The sequence below is a fragment of the Eleginops maclovinus genome, chromosome 11 (genome assembly GCF_036324505.1).
Source record: "Eleginops maclovinus isolate JMC-PN-2008 ecotype Puerto Natales chromosome 11, JC_Emac_rtc_rv5, whole genome shotgun sequence".
NCBI lineage: Eukaryota > Metazoa > Chordata > Actinopteri > Perciformes > Eleginopidae > Eleginops > Eleginops maclovinus.
In genome coordinates, this window is record NC_086359.1 from 4,175,124 (window position 1) to 4,201,793 (window position 26,670).

The following is a 26,670-nucleotide window of genomic DNA, read 5'->3' on the forward strand; positions in this document are numbered from 1 at the left end:
GTCCCTTTAGTTGCTAGGCAGATTAGGATTAATGATGGTAAATATAATCAGCCCTTAACTCAGACTTTAGTTCACCTGCAGTAAATCCAGCAGCTACCCTGCAGTATACAAAGCCATTCAAACTAGCTGCACCTTTACCAGCTCTGAGAACACTTTAATGATCAATGATTATAAAACATATCAGAGATATTATTCTGAAATGGACCAATCAGACAATGAGTACTTTTACTGTCGCTACTTTAAGTACATTTAGATGAGAGTACTTTCTACTTTCACTGGAGGAACATTTAGAATACTTTTACTGTGACAGAGTATTCCTACACTCTGGTACTTCTACTTTACTCAAGAACAAGATCTGAGTACTTCTACTTTACTCAAGTACAAGATCTGAGTACTTCTACTTTACTCAAGTACAAGTTCTGAGTACTTCTACTTTACTCAAGTACAAGACCTGAGTACTTCTACTTTACTCAAGAACAAGACAGTCTGAGGTGTGAAGGACAAACGTGGACAGAGACCAGTTCAAACATAAGGTGTCGTTTATTCAATGCAAAGAAATGGTTAGTTTGAACAAGTGAACAACGCAACACAAACCGCATTATTATTTTTTAAATGATACGGCGAAAAAAAAAAGGATAAAAGCACGTGGGTAATAAGAAATAAGCGTTAAGACATTACGGAGCTTGGCGTCTCCGGCCGGACAGCTCGGGGAAGTCGTCGGGCATCAGAGCGTGATCTCTGCAGGTCGGGCACGTGCTCTGCTCCTTCAGCCAGGGCCTGATGCACTGAACACACACACAGAGAGGAAACCTGCATTAACACCTGCAGCTCCAGCAGCTGGACGGATAAAAGTGGGGGCTGAAGTAGTGCAGTAAAAACTACAGAACTTTTGGACAGTTCTCCAGACATTTTTAAGATGAAAGCTGTGTGAGCGGCTAAAGGAAATATACGAGAGCTAACCACATTAAAGATGTTTGCATTCCTTCTCCTCCTCAGTGAGACACACTTTAGTATAACTGTGGCTCACCCTGTTGTGGAAGCTGTGTCTGCACTCCAGCACGCAGATGTCGTCGGGACTCATGTCATCGTGACAGATGATGCACGGATCCTCCACATTCAGCTGCGAACAAAAGCACAGTCGAGTCAAGCTGCAGGAAGCTGGATTAATCCCATAATGCCTTGCAGGGAAACCTTAAGAACTTTAAGTCAGTTGAGCTTTCTAGTACTGCAGGTTATATTTAGGACTGATTTCCGGACTTACTGCGTCAGAGTGTTTGACTCTGGGATGTCCGAGGGGTTGCCAGACCGGAGCGGCACACTGAGCTGGACTGCCGCGTCCCTTGGCGTTTAATTTGGCAGCTTTAAGCCTCTCCTGAAAGGAAGAAGCAAAAAAAAAGAGAGTGAATTTAACTTTTTAATGACACTTTTAAGACAAACTTTGCTCCAGCTTTTTTACAGTATGAAAATCTTTGTAAGACAATATATTATCTCACTTTTTTAAGGACATACTATACCATGGCTCAGGTCTGAACGTATGGCCTACCTGATGGTCGAAGATCAGCTGGGTCACTCCACCGACCATATCCTGCAGCGACATGTTGCTGAGGCTCCCCCCGCTGGACAATCGGAAGTCCTGAACAAACCTCATCAGTTCGGACCTGAAGAGGAATCACAGGAAGCAAACTTCAGAGTCTGCGTTTGTTGTGCAGGTGTGAACCTGCCACATCTCCTCAGTTTAAATTCTGACTGTCCTCCTTTTGCACGTTTTTGTAACAGAGTTTCAGATTTTTATGCAAGAGCAAGTTGAATAATGCATGATGTGTAATAAAATAAATTAAATACATAATTTCTCAAGTGGAAATTATCGCCCGATGGATTTTTTGAGGCAGAAACATTTACCTTTGAGTCGTACAACGATGCATTCTAAAATATATCAAGAACGAACAACTCAATCATGATAGAGAGTCTGCACATTTCTTTGTAGAGTTGGAACACAATGACCTTAAGTAAAGCTGCTGTTCTGCAGGCTCTTGTAAAATACACTTCACTGAAGCAAAAGTGAATCCCAAGGGCTAATCCAAAAAGTCTTGAAGGTTAATCTGTATAGCTTGTGTACCTCTTGTAGTCGGGGAATATGGACACCAGGTGCTCCATGGCCTTTTCAAACACGGTGCCGTGTGCGGGCTCCAGCGCTCTGGGGGGGGGCTTGTGTTGTGGCGAGGCGGCTGCAGGTGGCCGGGCGTACGAGGGGACGCTGTGGGAGGCTGAGGGCGGGGGAGTAGCTGCAGACTGTTTGGCAGCAACAGAAACCTGCAGGAGACGGCAGGAGACCACATTCAATTATCGTTAGTATGGACTTCCAATGATCTCACAGCTGATTCTGGAGGATGTATTATTATTTTAGAGATAAACAAAGTACTCTGATCTTATCGGGTAGCAATAGATGTAGTGGTTAGAGCAAAGTTGAGTCCTAAAGGAACAAACTCCAAAACACTGCCTTTGTATATCGCTTGTATTGTTGACAAACAGGGCTGTACTTTACTTCTTCTTTAGGCTTTAAAGGTCATATTTTATTGTGTCATCGTACAAAAAATAACTGTTTGGCTCACAAGTCTGAAACAACTCTTTCTAGCTCTGACTCAAATCTAATTCTGAAGATAATATGACACTGATATGACTGTAGACTCATCTTTAATCTGCAACTGTGCCGAAAATACAGAAGAATCAGAAGTAAAACAACTCAAAGCATCATGTCTTTGAGTGTGAAGATGAACTGCATCAAGCTGTACTGGTCAGATGTCTTACTGGTGCAGCTGGAGGGTTAGGCTGGTGGTTGACGTCGACAGAAATCAACTCGCTGAATCTCCTGCCGCTCTTCACCTGATCCAGCTGCTCCTGGAACTGTGCCTGGTGAGCACATCGTTCAGTCAGACATCTTTAGCACATTTATTGTAATCGATTATTAAAACATCTGATCATTACTAACTATTCCTTTCATCATAGAGCTACAGCTGCCTTTTTGGGGTTATTTGTATATTCATTTCTTAACTTCAAAGGGTTAGTAATCAACAGAACTGCTCGTGATCTTCAGCTGATTCACGTGTTTCTTTGATGTTTATTAGAAGGTAGAGTTTGAGTTTGAAGTCTAGGCTGTTCATCATGACTTCATAAGAGGCTTAAATAATATTGTTCTGCAAGAGAAAGATGAGGTGGAGTGGAAGAAGAAAAGGTAGAAGAGTATTGAGCTGCTAGGACGTGAACACGAGCCTCTCAGTTCGGAGGGTCTGTTGGTGTTGCTGTGCGGGATGCATTCAGGTACCTCAGCAGAAGAGATTTTCTTCTCCACTTCCTGGATGTTAACCCTGCAGCTGTTCCGTGATATTTCCACCTCTGGGGTCGGGTATCTAAGGAATGACAAGGACATTTACACGATAAATAAAACAGATACAAATGTTTGTATTCTGAGTGAAAGCTGGGATTTCTTCCGGGTTTCACCTGAGAGCTTCTTCGTCCAGTTTGCTCAGCAGAGCCTTGGCGTTGCTCATCTCTTTGTAGAGGCCGAACACACCCTGGTCCCGACTGCTCTCCACCACCAACACCTGCAGGGGGAACAATCAACGGGCATCAAAACTCACGCCTATCATGTCTTTAATTTATCTATATAGTTTGGTTTAATTATGTAACATTTTAGTTGAATATTTCTCGTTAATGTTTATATTTTTCCTCCTTTTTCTTTATCCGTATTTTGTCTTTGTGCTGCTGGATCAGCTACATTTCCCCTAATCTAATTTGTATATCCAGGGATTCACAAAGAATAAAAGTCAAGACAAGATAAACTCTCTAAATTAAATGTGTGTTATTAGCATCAAACCCTAAACCCCTACCTGAGCCGAGTGAGACCTCCTGGTGGCCGAGGCGTGCAAGGCCTTACAGCGCGTGATCTCGTCCTCCAGACTCATCTTCTCGGCTGCTGATTGGTTGCTAAAAAGATAAAAAAATAGGGAAACAAATAAATAAATAAAAGCCATTTTCATTCATGCTTCATCATCAACTCTTGCCTCACCACTCACCTCAGCTCGAGGAAATCATTTAACTTGTTGTCGAAGCTGTTCTTCTTCTCTCTGATGATTTGGGAAAGACTGAGGGAGAAATATAAGTGACCGATAAATCAAAACTGCTCACAGGAAGTAAGACATGCTCGGTCTTACTTAACCAATATACCAAAGCTTTTCCTGTTACCAAAAAGCCCTGCCTTCAGAATAAACTCACAAACAAGAAATAAAAGTCATTTTGCAGAATGTGTCATTTTTGGGTTTCTTTTTGACCCGAGAGCATCATTACTTTTAAAGGCCTGCACTTGCAAAATAGAAAACAGATGGACTTGTAAAAAACTATTGCATCATCAATTTTGATACACTGATCGACTCCAATGTTGCAGCTGGGAGACGCTGAGATCATTTCATAAAGTGCTGGCTGGTTTAAATTATATAACCTCAGTTCAGTCAGAAACCTCTCGTGTTTCTCTGATATGTTGATCAGAAGCAGCACATAGTCTGAGTCTGGCCTCATCCCTCAGATTGATATAGAACATCGAGTGATGATTAGATATTTGTCTCCGAGATGCAGTGAAGTAGTAATTGTGCAGCTCTTAGAGTAAGATGTTCTTTTAGTGACTCCTCTCCCCTCGGTGGCTGAGTCTCACCTCCCCTGCTGCGTCACCAGATCCTCCGTCTCCATCTTCAGGGCCTTCAGTCCCTCCTGGTTGGCCTTCTTCTCCTTCTGGTCCTTCTTCACCTCCTCCTCCAACTTCTGCTGGAACATCGCCAGCTCCTTATTGGTCACCTGGACCACGAAAACAACCGCACGTTCAGATACAGAGCGAGATGTTTTGAGGTTATGCAAGTCCTCAGCAGGACGGTTGATGCAGCTACCTGTATGTTGGTGGTGATCTCCTGCACTTCCTTCTCGAGGACAGTCAGCTCTTCTTTGTGGGTCAGGTTGACTTTGTCATTTCCTGTCGACATTTCCTCCATGCGCTGCTCTAACTTCCAGTTGTGGCGTTGCTTTTTGTTCATGTCACCCTGGAACAACAAAAAGGGTTAGAGCTACAAAAAAACAATATCTTTAAGATATGCAACGATAGATTGCTGCAAATAAATGCCATACTAGGTTTAAGGAAATAAAATAAAACAATGATCAGAATTTGTACAAACAAAATAACTAATCTGATAAACAGGGTTCTGTCTAAACTGGGTAACAGGGTCTCTTTTCCCTCTTAAAATGCAGATTTCCCCCGCTGCCAGAAAACAATATCTCTGTTGGTCAGAAAGGGCATAATGAGTCCAGAAGTATGAAGATGGTTTCAGATGTCTGGTCAGACGGCAGAGACAGCTTACGGAGAATAAATAGGGGATGGATGTCCGGTGGGTCTGCAGGAGGACGAGTGGCAGGCAGCAGGCTGACACTGAAACTGAGATTTCTGATCCTTTCTTTCACTCTCCTTTTTTCTGGAGAGGAAGTAAAGAAACCGGAGCTCTGGATTTATTTGTTGTTTGAGGTGCGATATATGACTCAGCAGCTTTAAGACACTATTATTTTCCGCTTCGCTCTCATGCAGGAGTTTCACCGGAAACTGGGCGGGGCTTAATTTTGACAGGAAATGAATTTTTCTTGAAAAAACCTCTGAAATCTGTCTATCGAAATGAACAGTTTGAGATGCTAAGCGCCATTAGGGCATTGCACAAGAGGGGCCGTTACCATGTGTACAATGCTTCACATGCTTATAACATGTAAGAGTTCATTTTAAATAGTAGATGAACAAGTGTTTCCATTAAATAGCTCGTACAGCATGTATACTGTATTTATCTTGGTCACACAAAGAGATAAAACAACCTCACCTGGCAAGTCTCAAAACTCTCGTGAATCTCTGTGTTCACCGCTACACTCCTCATAGTCTCATGGCACGTCTGAAACAAAAGAACAGCATTTAAACTTCCAACACAATTCATAATTCATGTATAAATGATATAAGATGTTTGGTATCGACCTGTACGGCGGCATGTTTCTTCAAAATGCTTTCATTAGTGGTATCAGAGGAGGTTTCAGAAACCCGTTGATCCAGCGCAATTCTCGGTAGATCCAACCCTCCGTAGTCATAAGGTATAGAGTAAGGGTCTTGCTCTTGATCGCCACCAGTACTCCAGCGGTAATATGAATTAGTTTCAGGTAGACTGACTCCAAAAGACGGGGCAAATGAATATGGGTTTGGGAGGATGGGATGGACGTCATCCTGTGTGTATGAATAACCGTTCTGATCGCTCGGGAAAACACAAAAAGTCTCCTCATCCCGATCGAGACCCAGATACTCAATGTCGGGTTCGGCTATATCATCCAGGTCGTCCAGGGTGGCTCCGTGCCTGGCCTGCTGCAGGGTCACGGCGTGCTTAGCCAGCCCAATACACCGTCCCATCTTTATGAAGCGAAGGGACTCCAGGAGGAAGACCTCGAAGCCGCCCACTTCCTGGATCTTCTCCTTAGCCACGAGAGGGAAGTTCTCCAGCTCCCCGACCAGCAGAGGGTCCTCAGCCACCAGCGGGCCGTGCTCCTCCAGGATCTGAGCGAAGTAGCTGCAGAGAGACGTGCAATTATTATTATAATTTAAAAAAAGGACAACAAGCAAGGAGATCACTTCATAAAATCCATGAAATACACGTCTTGTCGGAGGAAAACCGGGTCTTAGAGGGCCACCGTTTATCTGCTGTTAATAATAAAGCTTTATTTATTAAGCATTTTTCATACAGACCTTTTTTGAACACATGCAGCAAAACATAAAATGTGTTTCAAAGTGTTAAGACACAAGGAGGTGAAAGGTATGATGATAAAAACAATAATGATCCCTCAAAAAAATGAAGGAAGACAAAATAAATCGATACAGCAAAATATAAAATAAACATGAATACACAATAAAACAACAACAATGGAATTTAATGATAATTATAATCGAGGATCAACATCAAAAGATTAAAAGACCAACTTAAAAAGGAAATGTCACTAATAAAACTGTTAAATAACATAAGTTCAAACCCATAAAATAAAACAACATAAAGTAAATAAGATGCCCTACTCTGAATTGTCTGTCCTGCTTGTCCTCGATCATCTCCATTCTGCAGCTGTGAAAGTAGCCCCATGTTGTGGTTTGCAAAAGATGAATATAATCGCTGCATACCTCAGTTATTAAAATGGAAGGTGTTGCTAATAAAAAGCTCATTTAAAAAGCTGTGTCTTTAGCTGCCGTTTAAAAATATGCATGGATGTCAAGAGCTGTCATTATCCAGGATCATCAAGCACTGCTGACTATTCCAGGCTTTGTCGTAGGGCTGAATTACTAGTCAGAAATACGGAAGAGGAACTGAAGCTGTTATATTATCTCTGCTATCTTGAAAGCCAACAACACCTTTGACAAATTAAAAGTCACAGGAGACGGTGCCAACCAAGGCAGAGGCAGACCACACCCAGTGTTTACTGTGAGGTTAAATTACAGTTTCTGTTACAGGAGTCTGGAGCCTTGAAAACGGCTCTAGTTCCCGTCAGAAAGGCAAAGGAAACAGGGGAAATATTCTTTTGATAGCAGACACTTGAACTTGTATTCATTTGTATTTTGAGAGTTGTTTAACCCTTGGGAGTCGCAGCCTCTTTTTTTTATGTTCGGCTCGCCTGGTCTGGTCTGCATGCTCTTTTATGCATCCCCAACAACAGCCTCTGATTCGTCCGCAGACTTCATGCAATGCTTCACGGGATGAATAATTAGATCATGTAAGTGAAAGTGAGAAAGTGAAAGTTAAGCTCGCTTCGTTTGGAGATCTGCTAGAGTGCGGAAAACTTTTGTCTGGCTGCCAGGATCCCCAAGAGTTCAGGCTAAAATGAAATGTGCTCCATCCACAGCAAGACCAAAGGGAGTAAGCATGACTTGAAGATCCTTTTAGTAGTGGCAAACAGGTGGTACTACACAGTGAGACCCTTATGTGTTTAAATAAACGTCCCTGTACGAACACTTGAATATTAACCTTATTAAATATAATTATTCTACTTAATTTAAATGTGTCCTCTGGAATTTACTCATGCCTACGAGCTGCTGATGTTGGAAAATGTGACCTCATGAACTCAAACCCAGCGGAGGAGAATGAAGGCTGCACTCACTCATACAAACTCTCTTTCGCAGGGTCGGGGTTGTTGTCCAAAATGCTTTTATAGTGATCTCTGTGTCTCGTGGTGTTGTACTGGTCCTCAAAATCGGCCACTTGCTCGCGAAGGTGACTCGGTACACTGAATGAATCGCTGGGGTGAAGGAATGATCTGTTGGAGCCAAACCCAGACGGTATTAATAAACAAAACGAGTTAACCGTTTTAATTCTGATCTGCGTTTCACATTCGGAGGAGGAGAGACTTACAAAGTGTCATCTTCAAAAAAGTCTTGGTCCCACTCCTCTCTCTGCGTTTGGCCGCTGTTTCCAGACCAAACAATAACGCCCTGAGGGGAAGAGGAGAGGAGACACTTCAGAGAGACGCTCAAAAGACAACTTATTACAAGCTATGCGTAAAATAAAATCGCACATTTGCCCCTTTTTTCCTTTTCCGGGCTCGACTCTTCGAAGGAGAATTCTGAAATCAAAACATAAGAACAATCAATGCGAGTTCCATTCATTCAAAGTATACAACATACTGTATTTGGGTCTTTTACTTGCTCTGGGGGTCAATCCTTCCTATAAAACACATGCTCTAGGATGTTAAATTGTCTTCTAAGTGTTATTAGGACACTTCTACCCCAGCAACACTTTTTAAACTACAGTCTAGTTTACGACCTTTAAACAAAATACTAAGAGGCTAAAAAACTTACATTTTGATTTTCATCAGACTTTTTTAAGACAGAACAATGTCCATCTGAAAAATATAAATGATTAGAAGTAAAATCATGAGCAACAAATGATTTAAATGTTGGTCGAGTGAAATACAGTACGTACCCATCATATCAAAATACTCATCCAGCATAGGGTGGCAGGAGAGGTACTGGTCCCTGTGCTCCTCCAGAGTCCAGATAAAGAGTCTCATGATATCACGCTGGGTCTGTTTTAGGTATTCAGTGTTCAAGCTAATGGTTGAAAAAAGCTCCGGCCTAGTACCACACTCTTCTATTATGGAGTCCATCATTGGGCCGAAGCCGAGCACAAGAGCGAGATCCAGCTGCTCCAAGTGTCCCTGGTAGCGCTCGATGAAGCTTTTGGCCGCATCCAGACCTGAGGAGAGCAACGAGGAGACAGACTTCAGATATATGGCTCTATTGTTAAGGTCTGCGTGCAAACAAACACTACTGTCTACAGTCAGAGGGCTGAGAGAGCTTGTATCTGTGTGTGTGTGTGTGTGTGTGTGTGTGTGTGTGTGTGTGTGTGGTCTTTTATGCTTTAGAGTTTTATAAAAAAGTCCTAAAAATACAGATGTTTTTTATGAAGGGTTTTTGTGTACAATAATAGTAACACTGACCATATGAAGTGCAAACAGAGACCAAGATTCCTCTGAGCTTCAGTTCAATAATAACAGAACACATCAGCAGTGACCGGTGAAAGCTATGCATCAAAATGTGAGCAGATTTACTCAGGAACCAGATCTTATTTCAGTGTTCGGTGTACAGAAAGGCCTCGAACAGCTGGAAATATTAGGAAACGTGTTGACTTGAAGACAAAAATAGTTTACAATGTCCAACAAGCCTTTATGTATTGTTGAGTCTAAGTGTTCACGTCTGAATATTCCTTCTACTGCTGAGCTGTCGTTGTCATTTTTTAAGTTATACTTTTATTATTTTATTGCACGTGTGGAAAATGTGTTCTGGGTTTGGGATAAGTGGAAAAAAGGGGGTGTATATTGATATCATGCTCCTTCTTGATAGCGTGAAAAAATAAATAAAAGACAGAAAATGTGTAAAATTCACATATTTAACTAAACTCTGAAATTCAGTCACTTAACGTGCATATTTATTCTTCCAGGTTTGGTGTGACACATCCCTCTGGGTTGTTCATTTAATAACTTCACTCCAAGTATGATGGGAATTATCTGAAATACTGGAGGGTTGATTCGCTGTAACGGATATCTTACTGAAGGTTTATGAATAATGGAGCTCAAAGTGAATAACAGTATGAAGTCACATCGAATGCCACCATCTATTCTGCTCTCATCAAATCTGTATTCAAACTGAATAAACATAAACATATTCTCCACTAATGAAAACATTTATAGCCTCCCCAAAACAAAAGGCGCCAGCTAAAGAGTAAGACTGACGTCACAGCTGCTCCCATCTGTCTCGACCTACTTGCACTTTATTACTTACATGAAAAAGGATAATCAAATATCAAAATATGTATAGAGTTTAATTTCTGTGTTGATGTTAGCATGATAGATGCTGACCTGCGTTGTTGAGGCGGCTCGCCCACTTGTACAGTTTAGGATTTATATCCTGACGGCTACTGAGGAGCTGGATAAGGACTCGAGCCCAAACGCGGTTCTTCCTCTCCAGCAGCAGCTCCACCACCTGCCAGAGGCTCTCCAGTGGCTCCTGCTGCCCGTTCAGGATCCTCCTGGCGAGCTGGTTCCCCCGTGACGAGTCCAGCTCCAGCCAGGGCTTCAGACTGTGGGTCAGCGCTGACACCTGGATGCCCGTCTCCTGCCTCAGCAGCTCCAGGTTCTGACTGATCTGCAGCAGGACTCGATCCCTGTACAGCAGCCAGGCTGGAACACAACATGGACACAAAAGGTGAGAGATCAACACCAGCTTTGCTTCACACGGAGCTGTAAAAAGCTTCGGCTGAGAGCAGGCTTTATGATTTGTACCTTTCTGTTGACTCTGAGTAGACGAGTCTTCTTTCAGCTGCAGGATCTCATCGCTGATCGTCTGCTTTTCTTGGAACGACTGCTTATGTTGCTTCCTCTTAAGTCTGTGCTCATCCTTTGATTTTAAGTTCTTCAGACTAAAACACAACAGAGAGAAAGTGCTTGGCAATTACTATAAATAACCTTTAAAGTCAATCAAAAGGAAACATTCCTCAACATGTTCACAGATCTCAACACTGATAAAGATCATCTTTCATCAGAATCTATGTTTGCCCAGTAAACCTTTACTCTGAATCCTGCAGCTACTTTCCTGCATTAGCATGACCTCTGTTTGACTCACCTTGTACATTTCTGATTCACTTTGGGCTTCTTTGGAGTGGGGGGTTTGGTGATGGCAGCTTTAAACTGAAGAGAGAAAGATTTTCTTTATTATAAATGCAACTGTGCAAACTTAATTTCACTTTAGAGAACCTGCAGAGAAGCATCTTACCGAGCACTTGGGCAGCCCTGTCGGACCAAAGATTATGATACTGCAGATTTTGCCCAGACAGTCTGGAGTAAAACACGACTCTTGCAGGAAATCCTACAACAAAAAAAGGATTTAGACTGACAGCTACAGCTCAGGCAAAGGTAAAAAAAACAAATGCATCCTGGAAATGTCATCAAGAGGTTACCTTTTCATTTCTATCAGAGAAGGATGAGGTCTTAAGGGACTTCCAGCAGGCCATGTGGTATTCGATAACGCAGCTCTGACAGCAACAAATTCTAATGTAGCCCTGAGTCGAAGAAACAAACACATGATTATTATTATTGTTGTGATAGTTACATTGAAATCTCAATCAGAAAAATCTGTGGCTGAGACCTACCTTAAAATCTGGGTCTGTCAAGTAGATCTCTGCCTTCACGGGGCCGAGGCAGTGCTCCAGTCGACAAATAGCATCAGGCGTAGGAGGAAATTTACACAACTCTATAGCTTGCTCAAGAATTCCCTAAAAAAGAGAAACGAGAAGATCAGATTCTGTGTCTTCCAACACATCCAAAAGAGAGAGAAGTCTAAGCTATAGATATTAAACTCATTTACACTGATTCTTTTATGTGCTGTTATTTTGTTTACATAAAATAGAGGTGGCTACTCCTATATTTATTCGTGGAAATCTATAAAGTTAGATGGCAATAAATCTTAACATTTAATATTACATGGTTTAGTGGAATACTTAATTCTGATTGGTCAATTCGAACATTTCAGAGGTCAATATGACAGACTATAATGACCTAAGGAGGATCAAAAGAGAGAGGCAGACGGAGCGCTGGAAGTCAGATAAATCAGAAGCAGACAGACAGGAAGTAAACACCAACAGGAACACAGCGAGGGCTCTGCAGGGTTTTAGGATCCGTTAGTGGAGACTGAACAGTTTGGACAGACACAGAAAACCCCAATCAGAGCCGCCTTCCTTTTACATTCAGTTGATGTTGTCAGAGTATTATTCATACATCTATCATGTTCAATTACTCACATTCATCATCTGTGAAAACTTGTTTGAGCTCGATCATACAATGACAGCCTACCTTGAAATAGTCCGGCTGCGTTTCTTTGACAATCTCATTGGTTAAAGGCCAGGTGAGTTTACCCGGCGTTATTTGATTCCTGACTGTCTGCAGGGAGTCTGAAAACTGCTCCAGAGCATTGGTAAACCTGTCGGAATAAGAAGAGAAACCGCACTGTTGAAACGGCACAAAGGTGTGACACGATGACACAAACTGAAAAACTAGGAGCCGCTGTACCTGTTTTCCTTGAGAAGCACCCGACCTGTGGCGTAGTACACCAGACACTGAAATGTCCTCTCCTCAAACGATTTGATCTTTTCCAGAAGTCTTTGTGCTTCTCCAAGTTCCTGTGTTCAACAAAGCTCACATTAATGTCTGCAGCTGAACGGATTCCCTTACAGCTTCATCTTTACTCCTCTATTAACAAAGATATATGATAGAGACAGGAGGAAATCCTCTCATTAAAAAAGAGCTGGATTCAGAGAACAGTTGCCAAATATTTGTCTGGTGATCATCTAATCGTTAAGGCTCTGTTCCCTATAAAACACCCAGGAGGAATTCAGCTCCACAGTAATTCATCTAGGCAAAAGGCCGCCCCATCAGGGAATGATGACTCCCCCCACCCTCTGCACTGAAGCTTCTTCCTTTGGGCCAGAGGTTAGTCTTCCCAAAGTGTCACACAGATGCCTAGTTATTTAGTCATGACGAGGCAGGGTGTACTTTTATTAAAGATTTCTCTGTGTTGTTTATAGAATGTGTGTCAGGATGAACCCTCGTCTTTTACTCTGCAAACTAAACCTACCTACGGGTACAGACAAATACCCTGGACCTGTCTCTGATTTACCTCAGTCTGCCCGATCTCCGTCAGAGCTGCTGCGTGGCCGTACAGCAACAACAAAACATCCAGCGTAGAGAGACCAATCTCCTTCAGGGGAGAACAAATCATGCATTTAAAGTCTCAACCTTTGAAGCGGCTTCTGGATTTTGCAAAACTGAACCACATAAGAGCAAAGTGTTACATCTGATTACCTTGGCTGTGCTGGTTTCCAGTAAGACCAGAGCCTTTCTGAAGGCCTGCTCTGCGTTGCGGCTGCGGAGGTCGGCCAGAGCTGTGTGTGCGTCCTGCACCATCATCTTCAACTCTTTACACACACCTGCTTTACTGTTGCCCAGCTTCTGCTTCAGGAGAGGAGTAAAGCACAGAGCGGGTCAGGTAGGTCCTGTTTTGATACACACTCTTCAAGGAACACTTCGCCCCACAGAACATCAGATTGCTTTGACGCCACACAGATGCAACATGATGGACCAATGATAGTTCAGCCTCACCTCCTCCTCTTCAGGCTGACTTCTGTTTTTTGGTTTCTTCTTCGTTGGTGTGCTGAGCTCTCCCTTCCCATTCTTTGTAAAAAGCTCACTGAAAGCACAACGTTTAAAGACAGGTAAATAATCTGCTTTAATCTTTAAACTTGATGAGCTGCATCTATAACAGACTCTCTCGTAATAGAGGAGACGTGAAATTAGTGTGTGGAATCAGCAGACCAATCAATCGACCGACTGCAGTTATAAAACAGTGAGCAGGGGTGGTGCAAAATAATGAGTTAATTAAGAGTAGAAGATTCCAAGCATCCTTTCTAAAAATAATTAATAGAGACAGAACTTTTACTAACCTTTTTGATGGTTTGGAGTTTTTAGTACTACCCTCTGACGCCAAAGTCTTTTCATTTTTCACTGAAGAGAAAGAGACATGTGTAAATGGGATGAATATAACGTTTGGCTAAAATAGTCAGATTACTTCAAGTTTGCACAATCAAATGGTTTTCATTTTGCAGTTTCATGCCATTCTTTCCCCCTAACCCAATATGTATGCCTGCAACTGGTTATTGTTTGCAGTGATGATTAGTCAAAGGTGACAAATCGCTATGCTAAGTTCTTTCCACGCGTGTCTTTCGTTTGACTCTGTAGGCCCCCGTGCTTTTTATACGCCCCTCATTCGGAAACTTTTTCTAATGAATCCGTATTTAAGAATATGAGTGGCCGACTGCGTCCACCAGCTAGAAGTTTAAACCGACTCACCTGGTTGCTTTTCTTGTTTAACCACTGGTGCCTGTCAGCACACAAGGTAATGAATCAAATGAAATGTAAAAAATAGGATACCTTAGTCTCCTCTTTCATCAATAATAAAGATATGCATTACTGACACAAAAAGAGAGAGACTTACTTTACTCTTCGGAGGGGGATCGTTCTTATTAACAGAGTTTGCAGACAGCGGCCGTGACTCCAGAGTGTGTGCTCTGTAACGACAACACACACATGAGCGATTCATTCATCAGCATTTAATAACCACGTTTGTTAAATGTGTTTCAAATAGCGTACCTTTTACTTTGGTTTTTCTTAGGCTGCACAACTGCAATAAAAACACAAGGACATGAGTTTCATTTTGAGGGACAAAGTCTAAACATTACGGATGAACTCGTACAGATTTGTTGGTGACTACATTTCATCTCTGTCCTCCATGTGTCCCTCTATTTCCTCATTATTCTAACTTCTTCTTCTTCATGTGACCCTAATCATCTTCTTTTAAAATTCACACTTTTGGTCTCCAGATTTTTTTTTCCTTCAAATTTAGACTTTTGTGAATTTCCAAACATTTCTTCTAAATTATCACTTTTTTCCTAAAAAAATCTGATTGAAAAAAGTGAGTGAAAGTTCTTTTTTCTAAATGTCGAAATTTCCAATTATATAAGAAGATAAGATGTACCTTTATTAATCCCCGGGGGAGATTCAAGTGTTTAAGCAGCAACAGAGCAGAGGAAAAACAGCACAGGTCACACAGGGATATGAAACACATTTAAAATGACAAATAAAGAATTCTATAAACTAAAGCAAAAATATATACAGATCAGTAACGAGAGTATTGTTAAAAATATACACACGTATGTGTTCAGAGAGAGAGTGCAGGTCAAAGTGCAAAAGTGCAGGTTGATGTGCAGTCTGGGTTACTGTCAGTGAGTCACAAGGTTAACCCCTGGTTGTGCAACCTGATGGCTACAGGCACAAAGGAGTTTCCCAGGCGCTTAGTGCTGTGCCGAACGTACTCCTCATCTTCACTAGCTCTGCATAAAGGGGGTGGGGGGGTTATCCAGGATACTGTCCAGTTTCCTCCTACCCTCAGCCACCTCCTCCAGATTGTCCAGCTTAACTCCAACTACAGAGCTAGCCTTCCTCACGGGCTTGTTCAGCCTGTCAGCATCGCTTTTGTTGGTGTTTCCCCCCCAGCACACCACGGCAAAGAGGAGCACACTGGCCCCCACAGACTGGTAGAACATCTGCAGCAGCCTCGTGCACACTTTGAAGGACCTGAGCCTCCTCAGGAAGAACAGCTTGCTCTGTCCCTTCCTGAAGAGAGCATCAGTGTTGTCACTCCAGTCCAGTTTATTGTTCAGGTGCACTCCGAGGAACTTGTAGGTGTTCACCACCTCCACCTCCTCCCCCCTGATGGTGATGGGGGTTAGAGACCTCTTTGTGCTCCGCCTGAAGTCCACCACCAGCTCCTTAGTCTTGCTGATGTTGAGCTGGAGGTGGTTGTTGTCACACCAGCCTACGAAGTTCTGCACCAGGGCCCTGTACTCCTCCTTGTTGTCATCTGTGATGCAGCTGACGATGGAGGAGTCATCGGAGAACTTCTGTAGGTGGCATGAGCTGGAGTTGAAGTGAGAGTCAGAGGTGTAGAGGGTGAACAGGAATGGTGACAGCACAGTTCCTTGGGGGGCACCAGTGTTACTCAGCAGCACATCAGACACACTGCCCTGCAGTCTGACATACTGAGGTCTGCTGGTGAGGTAGTCTGTAATCCAGGCCACCAAGCAGTGATCCACCTGCATCGGTGTGGCTGGATCGTGTTGAAGTCAATGGAGAAGTTGAAGAACAGGGTTCTTAGTGAGCTGTGTGGCTTCTCCAGGTGTGAGTTGGCTCTGTGCAGCATGTAGATGAGGGCATCCTCTACACCGATGTTGGTCTGGTAGGCAAACTGTAGAGGGTCCAGGGAGTCACACAGGAGGGGTTTGAGATGCTGCAGGATCAGTCTCTCAAAGATCTTCATGACATGAGAGCTCAGAGCTACAGGCCTGTAGTCTCCTGGAGTGCTGGGGCGTGTTTTCTTGGGCAACGGGACAATGCAGAAAGTCTTCCAGATCTCAGGCACCTTCATCAACTTCAAAGAGACTGAAGAGGTGCTGAAAAGCTCCTGCTAACTGTCCGGCGCATCTTCAAAATTCTGACCGTCTCCCAATTTTTTCCCCTCTTGATTTTCTTTTCAAACTTCAGATTTGTTTCCTCCAATATTTTTTCTAAATGATAACTTTTAAAAATGTCCGATTATTTCTTCAAAATTCTGCGTTTTTCCTAAAAATGCACACTTTTTATTTCCCAATTTTTTTCCTTTTATATTTTCTTTCAAACTTCAAACCAGAATAGCAGTATTCAAGTTTTAATGAGATCTTAAATTAAAAAAGGGAAAAACGACTGTCAGATTTTGCTGTTGTTCCTTACACCTTGCAGCACGCCTTGCTTACCGACAGCTCTGTAAATCTGTCTTCTGAACTCAGTATAATGCGTCCAGAGTGGAGGCATTAGGGTCCACACTGTCCTGTTTTTCGCTCTCATTCTGTTGCTGCTTAAACCACTTTCCCCACGGAGATTAATAAAGGTACATCTTGTCTTATGTTTGTATGTCAGTGTTTGTTTTTTTTAACTAAACTTCCCAACCTCCAGCACTTTTTGCCTTTTCAAACATGATTTATGGTGCTGCTGTGAACAGGAGACGAGTGCTGTGAACAATACCTTTGGGCTCTGGCATTTCACTTAAGAATTTCTGGTGTTGGGCTTCCAGGTCTTTGATCCCTTCGCGGTTGTCTTGACACAGACTCCGGGCTAAAGAGTTGGCTTCGAGGGCCTTTTTCGCCTCGCCCAAGGAAAACAAGGCCTCGCAGTAGCGGTAGTGGCCCTGCAAACAGAACCGTGCATTAGTTTTTAACTCATGATTGTTAATGGCTAATGGAAAGTCAAAATATATCTGAATTTATTTACAGAACATGAACACAATACAAGTTCAAGAACATACAAATATATCAAAATGATTTGACAAAGATGGTAAAAAAGTACCTTTGCCCAGAGTGGTTTTATCAGAGTAGCACGTTTTCCATCAGTAACTGCTTTGCTGCAAAAATCAAGACGTCATGTTTGGGTTAAAACACATTTCCCTTCCAGTTCCTCTCTTTCTAGTGTGGGACTCCATTTGATCATCACATATTTTAAGGTCTAACAGACGTCTCATCTGACACTTCAATTATTCACCAATGGGACGATTAAGTGATACTTACAGATATTTGTTACATCGGATATAGCATAGAGCCCGGTTTGCATAAATGATGTGGTTGTCAGGGCTGGATGGAGAAGAGCACACATGTTTACAATCTATACAATTACCGTGCAATGAATATTTCCTCTCTAACACTCAGGTATTTGTTGATTTTTTAAAATAAAGTCCACAAGGCCATAGTATTTATTGCATTATGTACATTGCATATATTGCAATGACCTAAATGAATAAAATATGACGTACTAATATTTGATGGCTATAGAATAAAACTTCACAGCTTCGTCAAAATGTTTTTGCTTGAAGTTCTCGTTTCCTTTCTTCTTCATTTCTTCACTTTTCTGGAACAAAACACAACAAACCAAATATTTTAATGACTCATTCGTTGCTAACATACTTAATAATTCAATAATCCTGCGGTCGTTTTTACACGTGTGTGGAAAATAAATACAATAACAATACTGCCGTAGATGATGTTGGTCTTACATCTATCAGATATTCAGCGGGTCGAACCATCAGCGCCTTCATCGTCTTCTCCAAGTTGGAACCCATCTTCTGAATGTACTTTGCAACTGAAGGAAGACAAAGAGTGTGTGAAATTCAGGTGTTCCCTCAGTACAACACACACACATGCACAGACATATACACAGCAGGTCTGAATAACAGAAAAGGGACGACTCCCTGGGACTTTTAGGTTTTAAATGTGGTGTTTTTGTATCATCTGGCAGGTCGCCACCGTTGCAGGCTGCGTCTAGATGTTAAGTCGCGGCTGCACCGGTTGCCATGTTCATTTAAAATCAGTTTTTAAATGTGCAAAGTGACATCATACCAGCGGCTCCCAGTGACTTATATAATGAGGATTCTATATCTATAGTAGTAGGTTGGTCTATTAAAGCATATTCAAGTCTTCTTTGTGTTTTATATGATGTATTCTTCAAATATCTTTCTACTGTTACTATGTGCTTAACTGCTGTCATTGTATTTGTTTTTTATTCTGTCCACATGACTTGTATTAAAGGTCTCTTTGTCCTGGGAGAGAGATCCCTTTTATTTGCTCTCCCTGAGGTTACTACCTTTCCCCCCTTTACTGTGGGGAGTTTTTCCTTGTGAGCTGCGAGGGACTAAGGACAGATGCAGCACCGCCTGTAGAGCCCATTTGATGGATGGATTTACATACATCTTGTGATAGGATAACACACAGTAACTTTTCAGAGACTTGAATTGCTCTGCGTCTTACACTCTGTGAAGATGACGTGCAGCGCTGTGAAGCAGATGTGCGGATGCCCGAGACTCATGACGCGATGTCGGATGCCAGGCTCTCCGGTTCGCTCCAACCAGTACAGCGCATCCTGTAGGACCTCTGGGGAGCGCTGAGGGTACAAGGTCAGAACAATGTGTCATATAGAGAACCATTTAGCTATCTCTATTATCCATTACACTGGCAGAGGACGTAAACATTTATTCAGCTTTACTATATTTTTGACACTTTTGTTGCATAGGATGGGAAACGGAGAGAATTTCTCACTATACCTCAACTCAGAATATCCTCTAGTTCTAGCAATGGTTCTCTTACCAGTGCCTTATTTTCACAAATTGTAATAAAGAATCAGTAAATAAACTACATGGTTACACCTGGACATTACCAAATCTTATAAGGATTAGAAACTGACCAAATGTAATTGAATCAATCTCTCTTAAAACTAAGCACTTTGGTTAAGCATGAACTAAAGCCTCAAATATTATCACAGAACTTCATAACATCTCTTTTAAGCTTCATAAATGTGGTACTCCTTACAAAACACTTTGAATTTGATTGCACAAGATCCCTGTTTTTTCTTAAAATGTCCAACTAATAAATAAATACATATAAATGAGCTGCAGGGCACCTCGCAGCTGCTGTAGGTCTGCATGATAATTATTAGAAGCTAAAAGCTGGAGAACAGCAGCAATGCCTCTGCCATTGTTTAAGTACCTTTACTTGTATTGTTTCATTGACGACCTTCCTCAAATTCAATGCCAACAATCCCTTTTTTCAGACTTACCAAGTTAAACATGTTGCTGATGCAGACTACGTGTTTAGTTTGGTCCCTTTTCATCTGGAATAGAAAACAATAAATGTAAATTCAAAGACATCTAAAATCTACCTCGATGTATTTTCTCTTCTGAACAGTAAAAGGATTCTCATCTCAGACTGGTTTGTTTTGCATATTTATCCAAGAGTAACTGTGTAGCTCCTGGTTTAAGCTCCTCTGGTTTCATAGTTCTTGGACTATGCTGAACTCAGACATATTCGACTCACAGTTCCTTTCTCCAAGGCTCTGAGGATGGCCTCCATTGTTTCGATCTTCTGCAGGTGCTTCATATCCAGATCGTCTGTCTCACTTCAAAAGAATGAAAGAAAATAGTTCAATAATCTTGAATAGACTAAGCATTGAAGATTGTAGAAGTGTAATTAATTGAGGGGTTTAAACACATTCAGATCATAACTGTGCCTACCTTGAAATCAGATCTATTTGGAACGCCCAGCAGGAAGTGGTGCTGGGATCTTCCCGCTGCAGCAGCAGTGGAAGCCAGAAGGCACATATTCTCATCCGTTCCCCAGCGATTCTTCTGGTTTCAAGAGGAATACGACTCCATTCGTCATAAACCAGCTCTAAAAAAAAACAAAGAACATGCAGAATATACAGTTAATTTAATCTAGCGGAGAGCACCATAGAGAATATACCATCTCAAGTCTGGAAAAAAAGCCCATGTCAAATCAACACACAGGAGCCTGCTCTAATCTTCAGTTAGTATTAAGCTCAGAAATCAATAATATGACTCAATATCCTAAAATGTTCTTTAACTTTGCGTCAGCTGAAACGTTTTGCCAACAAGATCAAATGTTTTCATTCAGTCAAAATGTATTTAAATGCTCACATTAAACCAGTACTGTGCAAGCATGTGGATATTCCAGTATACCAAACATGTATAATAAGGCTTCAGCAACGTAGCACTGGACATCAAACTAAAATATGTATTCAAAATGTAATTGATCCTTACCCGACGGACGGAGGGCGACGACTGTATCATTTTTGCTTAAAAGTTTCTGAGAGGGATGAAAAAAAAGTTGTTGAAACAGAATCTCGATAAGCTGGTAATTTGCTCTTATTTTGATCACCCACTTACAACAGGCTTCCGGCTATTGACTTCCCAGTCCAGTCCGGATTCAGAATCAGAGTCTGACATTTTGTCAAAATCTGTGGAAACATAAATCCATTTTCAGATTTTCAAGTAACTTTATACGCTTCTTTTCCTGTCCAGTGAAAACCTGGCAAACACGTCATCTCAAAGCAGTTGATCTGAACCCATGTTTATCCCACAACATGGCTGATCCCAACATATTAGTGCTGGGCGGTATGGGACGTTTAAACTTCAAACAGTATGATATTGTTTTTCCATAAACCGCAATACCGTTGAAAAAGTGGTGATGAGCACTCGAGTGTTGCGGCAGTGAGTCCCCTATTCAATCATGAAGCATAAAGGAAGTATTTAAATGTGCACTCTGGAGTTTCAGGGACGGTGGGATTTGTTTACATTTTCAGAAACAGCTTTCGTTGTTAGTTGTTGTGTGGTAAGCAAAGTTTGCTGGTAAAATAGTTTACATTTAGCGTCGTTTCATGCGTTCTGATTCCTTCTCCACACAAGACTCATGAAGGCCACCACGGATCAGGTGTTTTTCTGTGGGCCCAAACCCTATAATTGTAGATACATTTCCAATCATTGAATAAATAAATAAATACCCGGATCATTTTGAAAAATACGTGATAGGACTGTCGTCATACTGCCCAGCCCTAAAACATATGATGATATATGATTTAGTTATATTGAGTGTATATTTCTCCTTCCTTCTTTGTATTGAACTGTTGCACCTCAATTTCCCTCGGGATAAATAAAGCTTCTTGAATCTTGATCTCATAGAAAATGATGCCTTGTTGTTGCCCTACCCATCAGTATATAAAGGAGGCACATTTAGCACAGCCATGGCAGTAAAACGCAGCTTTCACATTAATGGAGCAGTAGAAAAGCAAACCAAGGCATCTTATATTAAAGTACAACACCTTTAAACCACTTTGTGCACAATAATACCAAAGTCGTACTTCATGTGTGGACATGGAATGTATTAATGCAAGATCACTTATTTTTATCACCTTAAGTATATCTATTAAAATAATACACACAATGTTTAAAGTAAGGGTTTGAATGCAGTACTTGTATGTGTACTTTCTCAGTGTGATACTTTGAATGAAGCCTCGGAGTACTTCCTTCGCCACCTCGGTATTATATTCACTTTTCATTGTTTTAAACAATAGCCAGCTTCTTGTGGGTGTGGTCGATTTGTTAACAACTAGTTTGACATCATTACATTACTCAAGCGTCACCAAAGGGAGCAGCTAGCTAACGTTACACCAAGTCATCGGATAATACATGTTCAGCTTTAATGTCCTTTTATTAACGATTCCTCAGTTGTGGTTTTAAAAGTACAATACAAGCAAACAGTTTTAACATTAGTTAGGATAAATAATGGGGTAGTCTATGAACAAAATGCCACAAAACTTTTATATTTTAAGTAGTTAATTGGATAAGCTCCCGGGAATGAATGAAAACGCCTTGATTTTTCATTTTTTATGTTAGCATTGTTTAGCACCTTAGCCAACCTACGTAGTTTTATCAAAACCATCTTAACAATTGTTCGACCATATCGCAAGGTTAGGAGCTAGTTAACTGACCTATATTGTTTTACATTTCGTAAATTCATCACATACATTTTTAATAACACAGTTTAATAGCTGTTAATCAACACTACGACACTTTTTCACACATCTTAGCGCGAAGCAACCGCTCGCGAACCTAGCTAGGATGAACCATTAGACGGTCTCTAAAACATGTTGGGTGTTTTTTTAGTATTTAACTACACACAACATACCTCGATTTAACTCAGTGTTTGGACGCTTAGCAGTGTCGGTCGTCTGGGCAGCTCTTGTTGTTCATATTAGTGTGCGGAAGTTAGAAGTGTTCACGCAGACCCACGCTACAGAGCCTCGTCGAGCCACTCGCTATCGTCACCTCACGTGAAGACAGGGGGTGGCTTCAACTTCATCTTCTTCTACTGATGTATTTCCAGTAGAGGTGTGAATGGCGCGACCCTACCGGCCGGCATTTACATTACATTGCAATATCTTTTTTTAATTTCCACATAATGTCTTTATTTTTAATGTTCATATGTTTGCAGTGATCTCGGAAGTGTCTGAGTATATTTTCAGCTGCAGTATTCTCGGTTTGCAAGGAAAATATGGCAGCAAAGGGTCAACAACTTCATGGTAAGTATTGTTTTCATAGATGCAAATGGCCTGAAATGAAACCTAATGTACACTCCAAGCATGAAAGGAAAGCAGGCTTAAAGGGACAGGGCATGGAGATCCGATTATGGCCATGTATTTGTAGGTACTGAAATGAAAACGAATGTACAGTCGAAGCATGAAATGAAACTACATGGGACAAGGTGGAAATCAGATTGGGGTCATGTACTTAATAACCTCTTTTTAATTGGAGTTTGTATGTACCTCTTTAAATGTTATTCAACTCGTATCCTTTGCTTTTATGCTGCCATTGATTTTTTGTATGACATCTTTTATTATTATTAGTTGTTCCATCACTACAAAAATAGAAACCTTGCAAACGTTATTTCTCCCTAAGTAGAATAACACTGGACCGGCAAATTAAACGTATGAATAAGTGCATTTCGATTTTCATAGAAGTGTCTTGTCCACGCACGAAGTATAATAAATCTGCAGCCTACAGCCAACTATGAAACAATGCCAGTTAAGGGAGTTTCATGATTGAGTTTATTTGTATAAATGCCAAAAATGAAACCCACAAAGATACAAGCAATAAATGAAACTACAAGTAAAGACTGACAATCAGATCAGAAAAGCCACCATGCAGGACAACACATTAAACACCTATTTGAAACTAATTAAAGTAAACTAAAGATATTTTTGTAACCAAACATTACATTTTATAAGCACTTCACTTGTTTTGTAAGCATAACTATGAATATGTCAAGTAACTTATGCAGCTGAGATCCATAGTATGTAAAAGGTATTAGAACACAAGTACTGTTATGCAGTAAATGTACTTAGTTACTTTTGAATTCTGTCTAATTTGTCTTCAACTCGAAATCGTCCCTCTGCCTGAGGAGGCTGAGGAAGGATTTCTCCTGGTACAGGAAAAAGTTTCTGTTCCTCTCGAAGTCCTGAGCGTTTATTATACGCATCACCAGAGCTTGTTGTATGGCCGGAGACTTGCAGGGGTGGTGCTGCACATTGTGACTCACATTCCTCCACGGCTCAATTACTAACAGACCCTGAACGTCCTCGTATCCAATCGAATTATTGACTATCTCTCGGTTTATTTCAATAGACACCTTGCCTCTGTTTGTCACCTTAAGTCCAAAGTCTCCACTTGGTGTATTTGCTTTACAACGCCTACGGTTTTCTGCAGTGATGTTGGGTGTGCCAGTGTCATTAAAGTTATCCTTTGAGATGCTTACCAGGCTACTATTAGAAGTGTGATTACTTGAGCAGCTGATATTTGTATTCTCTGGTCGACTGACTATCCTTGCTCTGAGTTTTTTTCCTGGATGCTGGAGTCTCCTTGATGTTTCTGTGCAGATAGGATGTGTATCCTTGAACCAGGCAACTTACTGCAGACTTATAGGAAAGACGCAGTGACTCGGCTGATCCGAAAGGCACAGAGTTAAGACGGACCTGTTGGAACAAGAGGAAATAAGTTATTTTAGATCAGATCCCTTCAGAAACACTTCAGTGTCAAAAAGAGACACATAGCAACTCAGTAGAGACTCACACAAAAGACTTTCAAAAGGGACAAAACAACCAGAAATAATTATAAATTCACTACTAAGGGATGCAAAACAGCTGCAAACAGACACACAGTGAAACATAACATTAACTGCAGCTATTGCTCTGAATATGGGCAAAAAAAACCCCAAATAAATATAAAAGGATTTAGCAACAACACAAAGTGACCAACAAATTACAGCAAAAAGACATGAATCCACTTCTCAATAAAATTGTAATCCTCAAACACAGGAGAAAGCCACAAAAAGACCTAAAACAACAACAAAGAGACACAAAAGAAGAATAAATCGCCAACAGAAATAAATATTAAGTGTGTGTGTGTGTGTGTGTGTGTGTGTGTGTGTGTGTGTGTGTGTGTGTGTGTGTGTGTGTGTGTGTGTGTGTGTGTGTGTGTGTGTGTGTGTGTGTGTGTGTGTGTGTGTGTGTGTGTGTGTGTGCATGTGTGACTACTTCTTTTATGTTAGGGCCTTTTGCTAATCTTTGCCCATGGGTCTATTGTGTGATTTGCCAAAGGATGCAGTGTCAAGGCAGTGTCCCTGTAGACAGGAGGAAAATCAAGGTGTGGAGGTCAGGCGTGTATTTGCATGTCTGACTATCATGAATATAAGAGTTTCATCCAATTATAAGCTATATTTGTCTTTATGCAAACCTTAAACCTGCTAGAACCGGTTCTTTTCCCTCATCCAGGAGTTACAGAGGAACATTATCATTCAAAATGTGCCATATTTGTTTGCATTGCACTTTGTACTTCCATAGGGTCCGTCACTATAAAGAAGTCATTGTGACATTTCAACTTTATTTAGGTGGAAGTTCTGCTTCTTCCTGTACTTTACATTATTTTATATCTCTTAGGTTTGTACATAATTTGAGTAAATAAACCACACTTTGTTGGTGGACTTATCTGTCTGTCCTGACCTGGTGAATCCTCATGTGCAGATGAAACGCAGCTCCTGCCAGCCACTGCAGCATGGACGCTGAACTCATCCTCTTCTTCTTGGTCATCCTCTCGTAATGGTCGATCAGCTCCAGCTTCAGCCAGTTGTCGTGGAGCTCCGTCGTCTCGGCCATGTTCTCCTGGTCGTTGGCGATGCCAGGGACCAGGCGCAGGAAGCTGTGGATGATCCAGCCTATCCTGGAAGATCTGCTAATGCCTACAATGTTTTTAACCTGGGACCTGTTAGCTGAAGCTTCCCCCTCTGCTGATCCAATGGTTCTGACCTGGTGGATTATCAACCAGCAAACAGAGAAACGAGTGCAATGAGTCAAATCTCATGCCAATCAAACCAATAACTGTGAAGATATTCCCCTAAAATTTCAACCTCATGTTAGAGGATCTTCTGAGCCTTTTTGAGCTCTATAGAGGACAACGTTAAACAACAAACCAAACAAACCCACTTGTTGGGCAACCTGGTCAAAAAGCAGGGACAGAGCCAGAGCAACGACCCCGACCCCTCCATAGGTGACCCTGCTGCCTCCTAGCTCTCCCGTCAGGCGGAGGCCGAACGCCGCCTGCTGCTCCCCGCTCAAGCCCCGCTGTAAGGAGGCGTACTGATGCTGCAGGGCCGCGGAGGAGTCCAGGGACAGGAAGGAGGTGAGGACGGGATCCAGGGAGATGTCCGGGATGATGCTGGCGTCCCGAGCCACGGAGAACAGCTCCTGGACGGTGGCAGCAGAGGGGAGACACAAAGATTGACCAGTCAGGATCATGACTACAGCTGTCTGTGTGTCTGTGTGTGTGTGTGTGTGTGAGACCAGTTTCTGCTTGTTATCTGTGTTTTTGACCCTTTGTGTGTTTATTCTCCCCAGTCAGAAAAAAATGAAATCTCTCACAGATGCATGGTCTATTCAAATGGTTTATAAGTCACACAGCTGTAATAAACTTAAAAATAAAAATAGTAAAAGGAATGAATTCCCCTCTGATGTGCAGTGGAAGTATAAGGTTGCATACAAAAGAAA

At 41.7% G+C, this 26,670-nt stretch overlaps 2 protein-coding genes across 3 annotated transcripts; both read right to left on the reverse strand.

Moving 5' to 3' along the window:
• Positions 1 to 521: 521 nt before the first annotated feature.
• ttc3 (tetratricopeptide repeat domain 3) lies at positions 522 to 22,895 on the reverse strand. 2 transcript variants are annotated; one of them, XM_063896022.1, is made up of 46 exons: positions 22,761 to 22,895; positions 20,963 to 21,033; positions 20,837 to 20,882; positions 20,291 to 20,447; positions 20,094 to 20,175; positions 19,837 to 19,890; positions 19,032 to 19,164; positions 18,281 to 18,366; positions 18,041 to 18,135; positions 17,799 to 17,861; positions 17,581 to 17,635; positions 17,260 to 17,422; positions 14,794 to 14,824; positions 14,639 to 14,711; positions 14,494 to 14,524; positions 14,088 to 14,148; positions 13,747 to 13,834; positions 13,450 to 13,596; positions 13,265 to 13,345; positions 12,658 to 12,767; positions 12,442 to 12,568; positions 11,742 to 11,864; positions 11,550 to 11,651; positions 11,366 to 11,458; positions 11,216 to 11,280; positions 10,876 to 11,012; positions 10,453 to 10,773; positions 9,018 to 9,290; positions 8,894 to 8,937; positions 8,611 to 8,658; positions 8,448 to 8,527; positions 8,197 to 8,352; positions 6,047 to 6,626; positions 5,898 to 5,966; positions 4,932 to 5,081; positions 4,703 to 4,842; positions 4,071 to 4,139; positions 3,885 to 3,981; positions 3,496 to 3,599; positions 3,320 to 3,404; positions 2,806 to 2,907; positions 2,117 to 2,310; positions 1,544 to 1,658; positions 1,262 to 1,372; positions 1,028 to 1,120; positions 522 to 785 (listed from the first exon to the last, which is right to left on the reverse strand). In XM_063896022.1, exons 2-46 carry the CDS (start codon positions 21,020 to 21,022, stop codon positions 675 to 677), a joined length of 5,205 nt encoding a protein of 1,734 aa, XP_063752092.1. In that variant the 5' UTR covers positions 21,023 to 21,033; positions 22,761 to 22,895; the 3' UTR covers positions 522 to 674. The 2 variants fall into 2 exon arrangements, with proteins under 2 accessions (XP_063752092.1, XP_063752091.1); XM_063896021.1 differs by having other exon boundaries at positions 13,450 to 13,599.
• A 770-nt stretch (positions 22,896 to 23,665) lies between these two features.
• LOC134872439 (uncharacterized) lies at positions 23,666 to 26,463 on the reverse strand. Its single transcript, XM_063895734.1, has 3 exons — positions 26,110 to 26,463; positions 25,630 to 25,932; positions 23,666 to 24,603 (listed from the first exon to the last, which is right to left on the reverse strand). Exons 1-3 carry the CDS (start codon positions 26,419 to 26,421, stop codon positions 24,409 to 24,411), a joined length of 810 nt encoding a protein of 269 aa, XP_063751804.1. The 5' UTR covers positions 26,422 to 26,463; the 3' UTR covers positions 23,666 to 24,408.
• Positions 26,464 to 26,670: the final 207 nt, after the last annotated feature.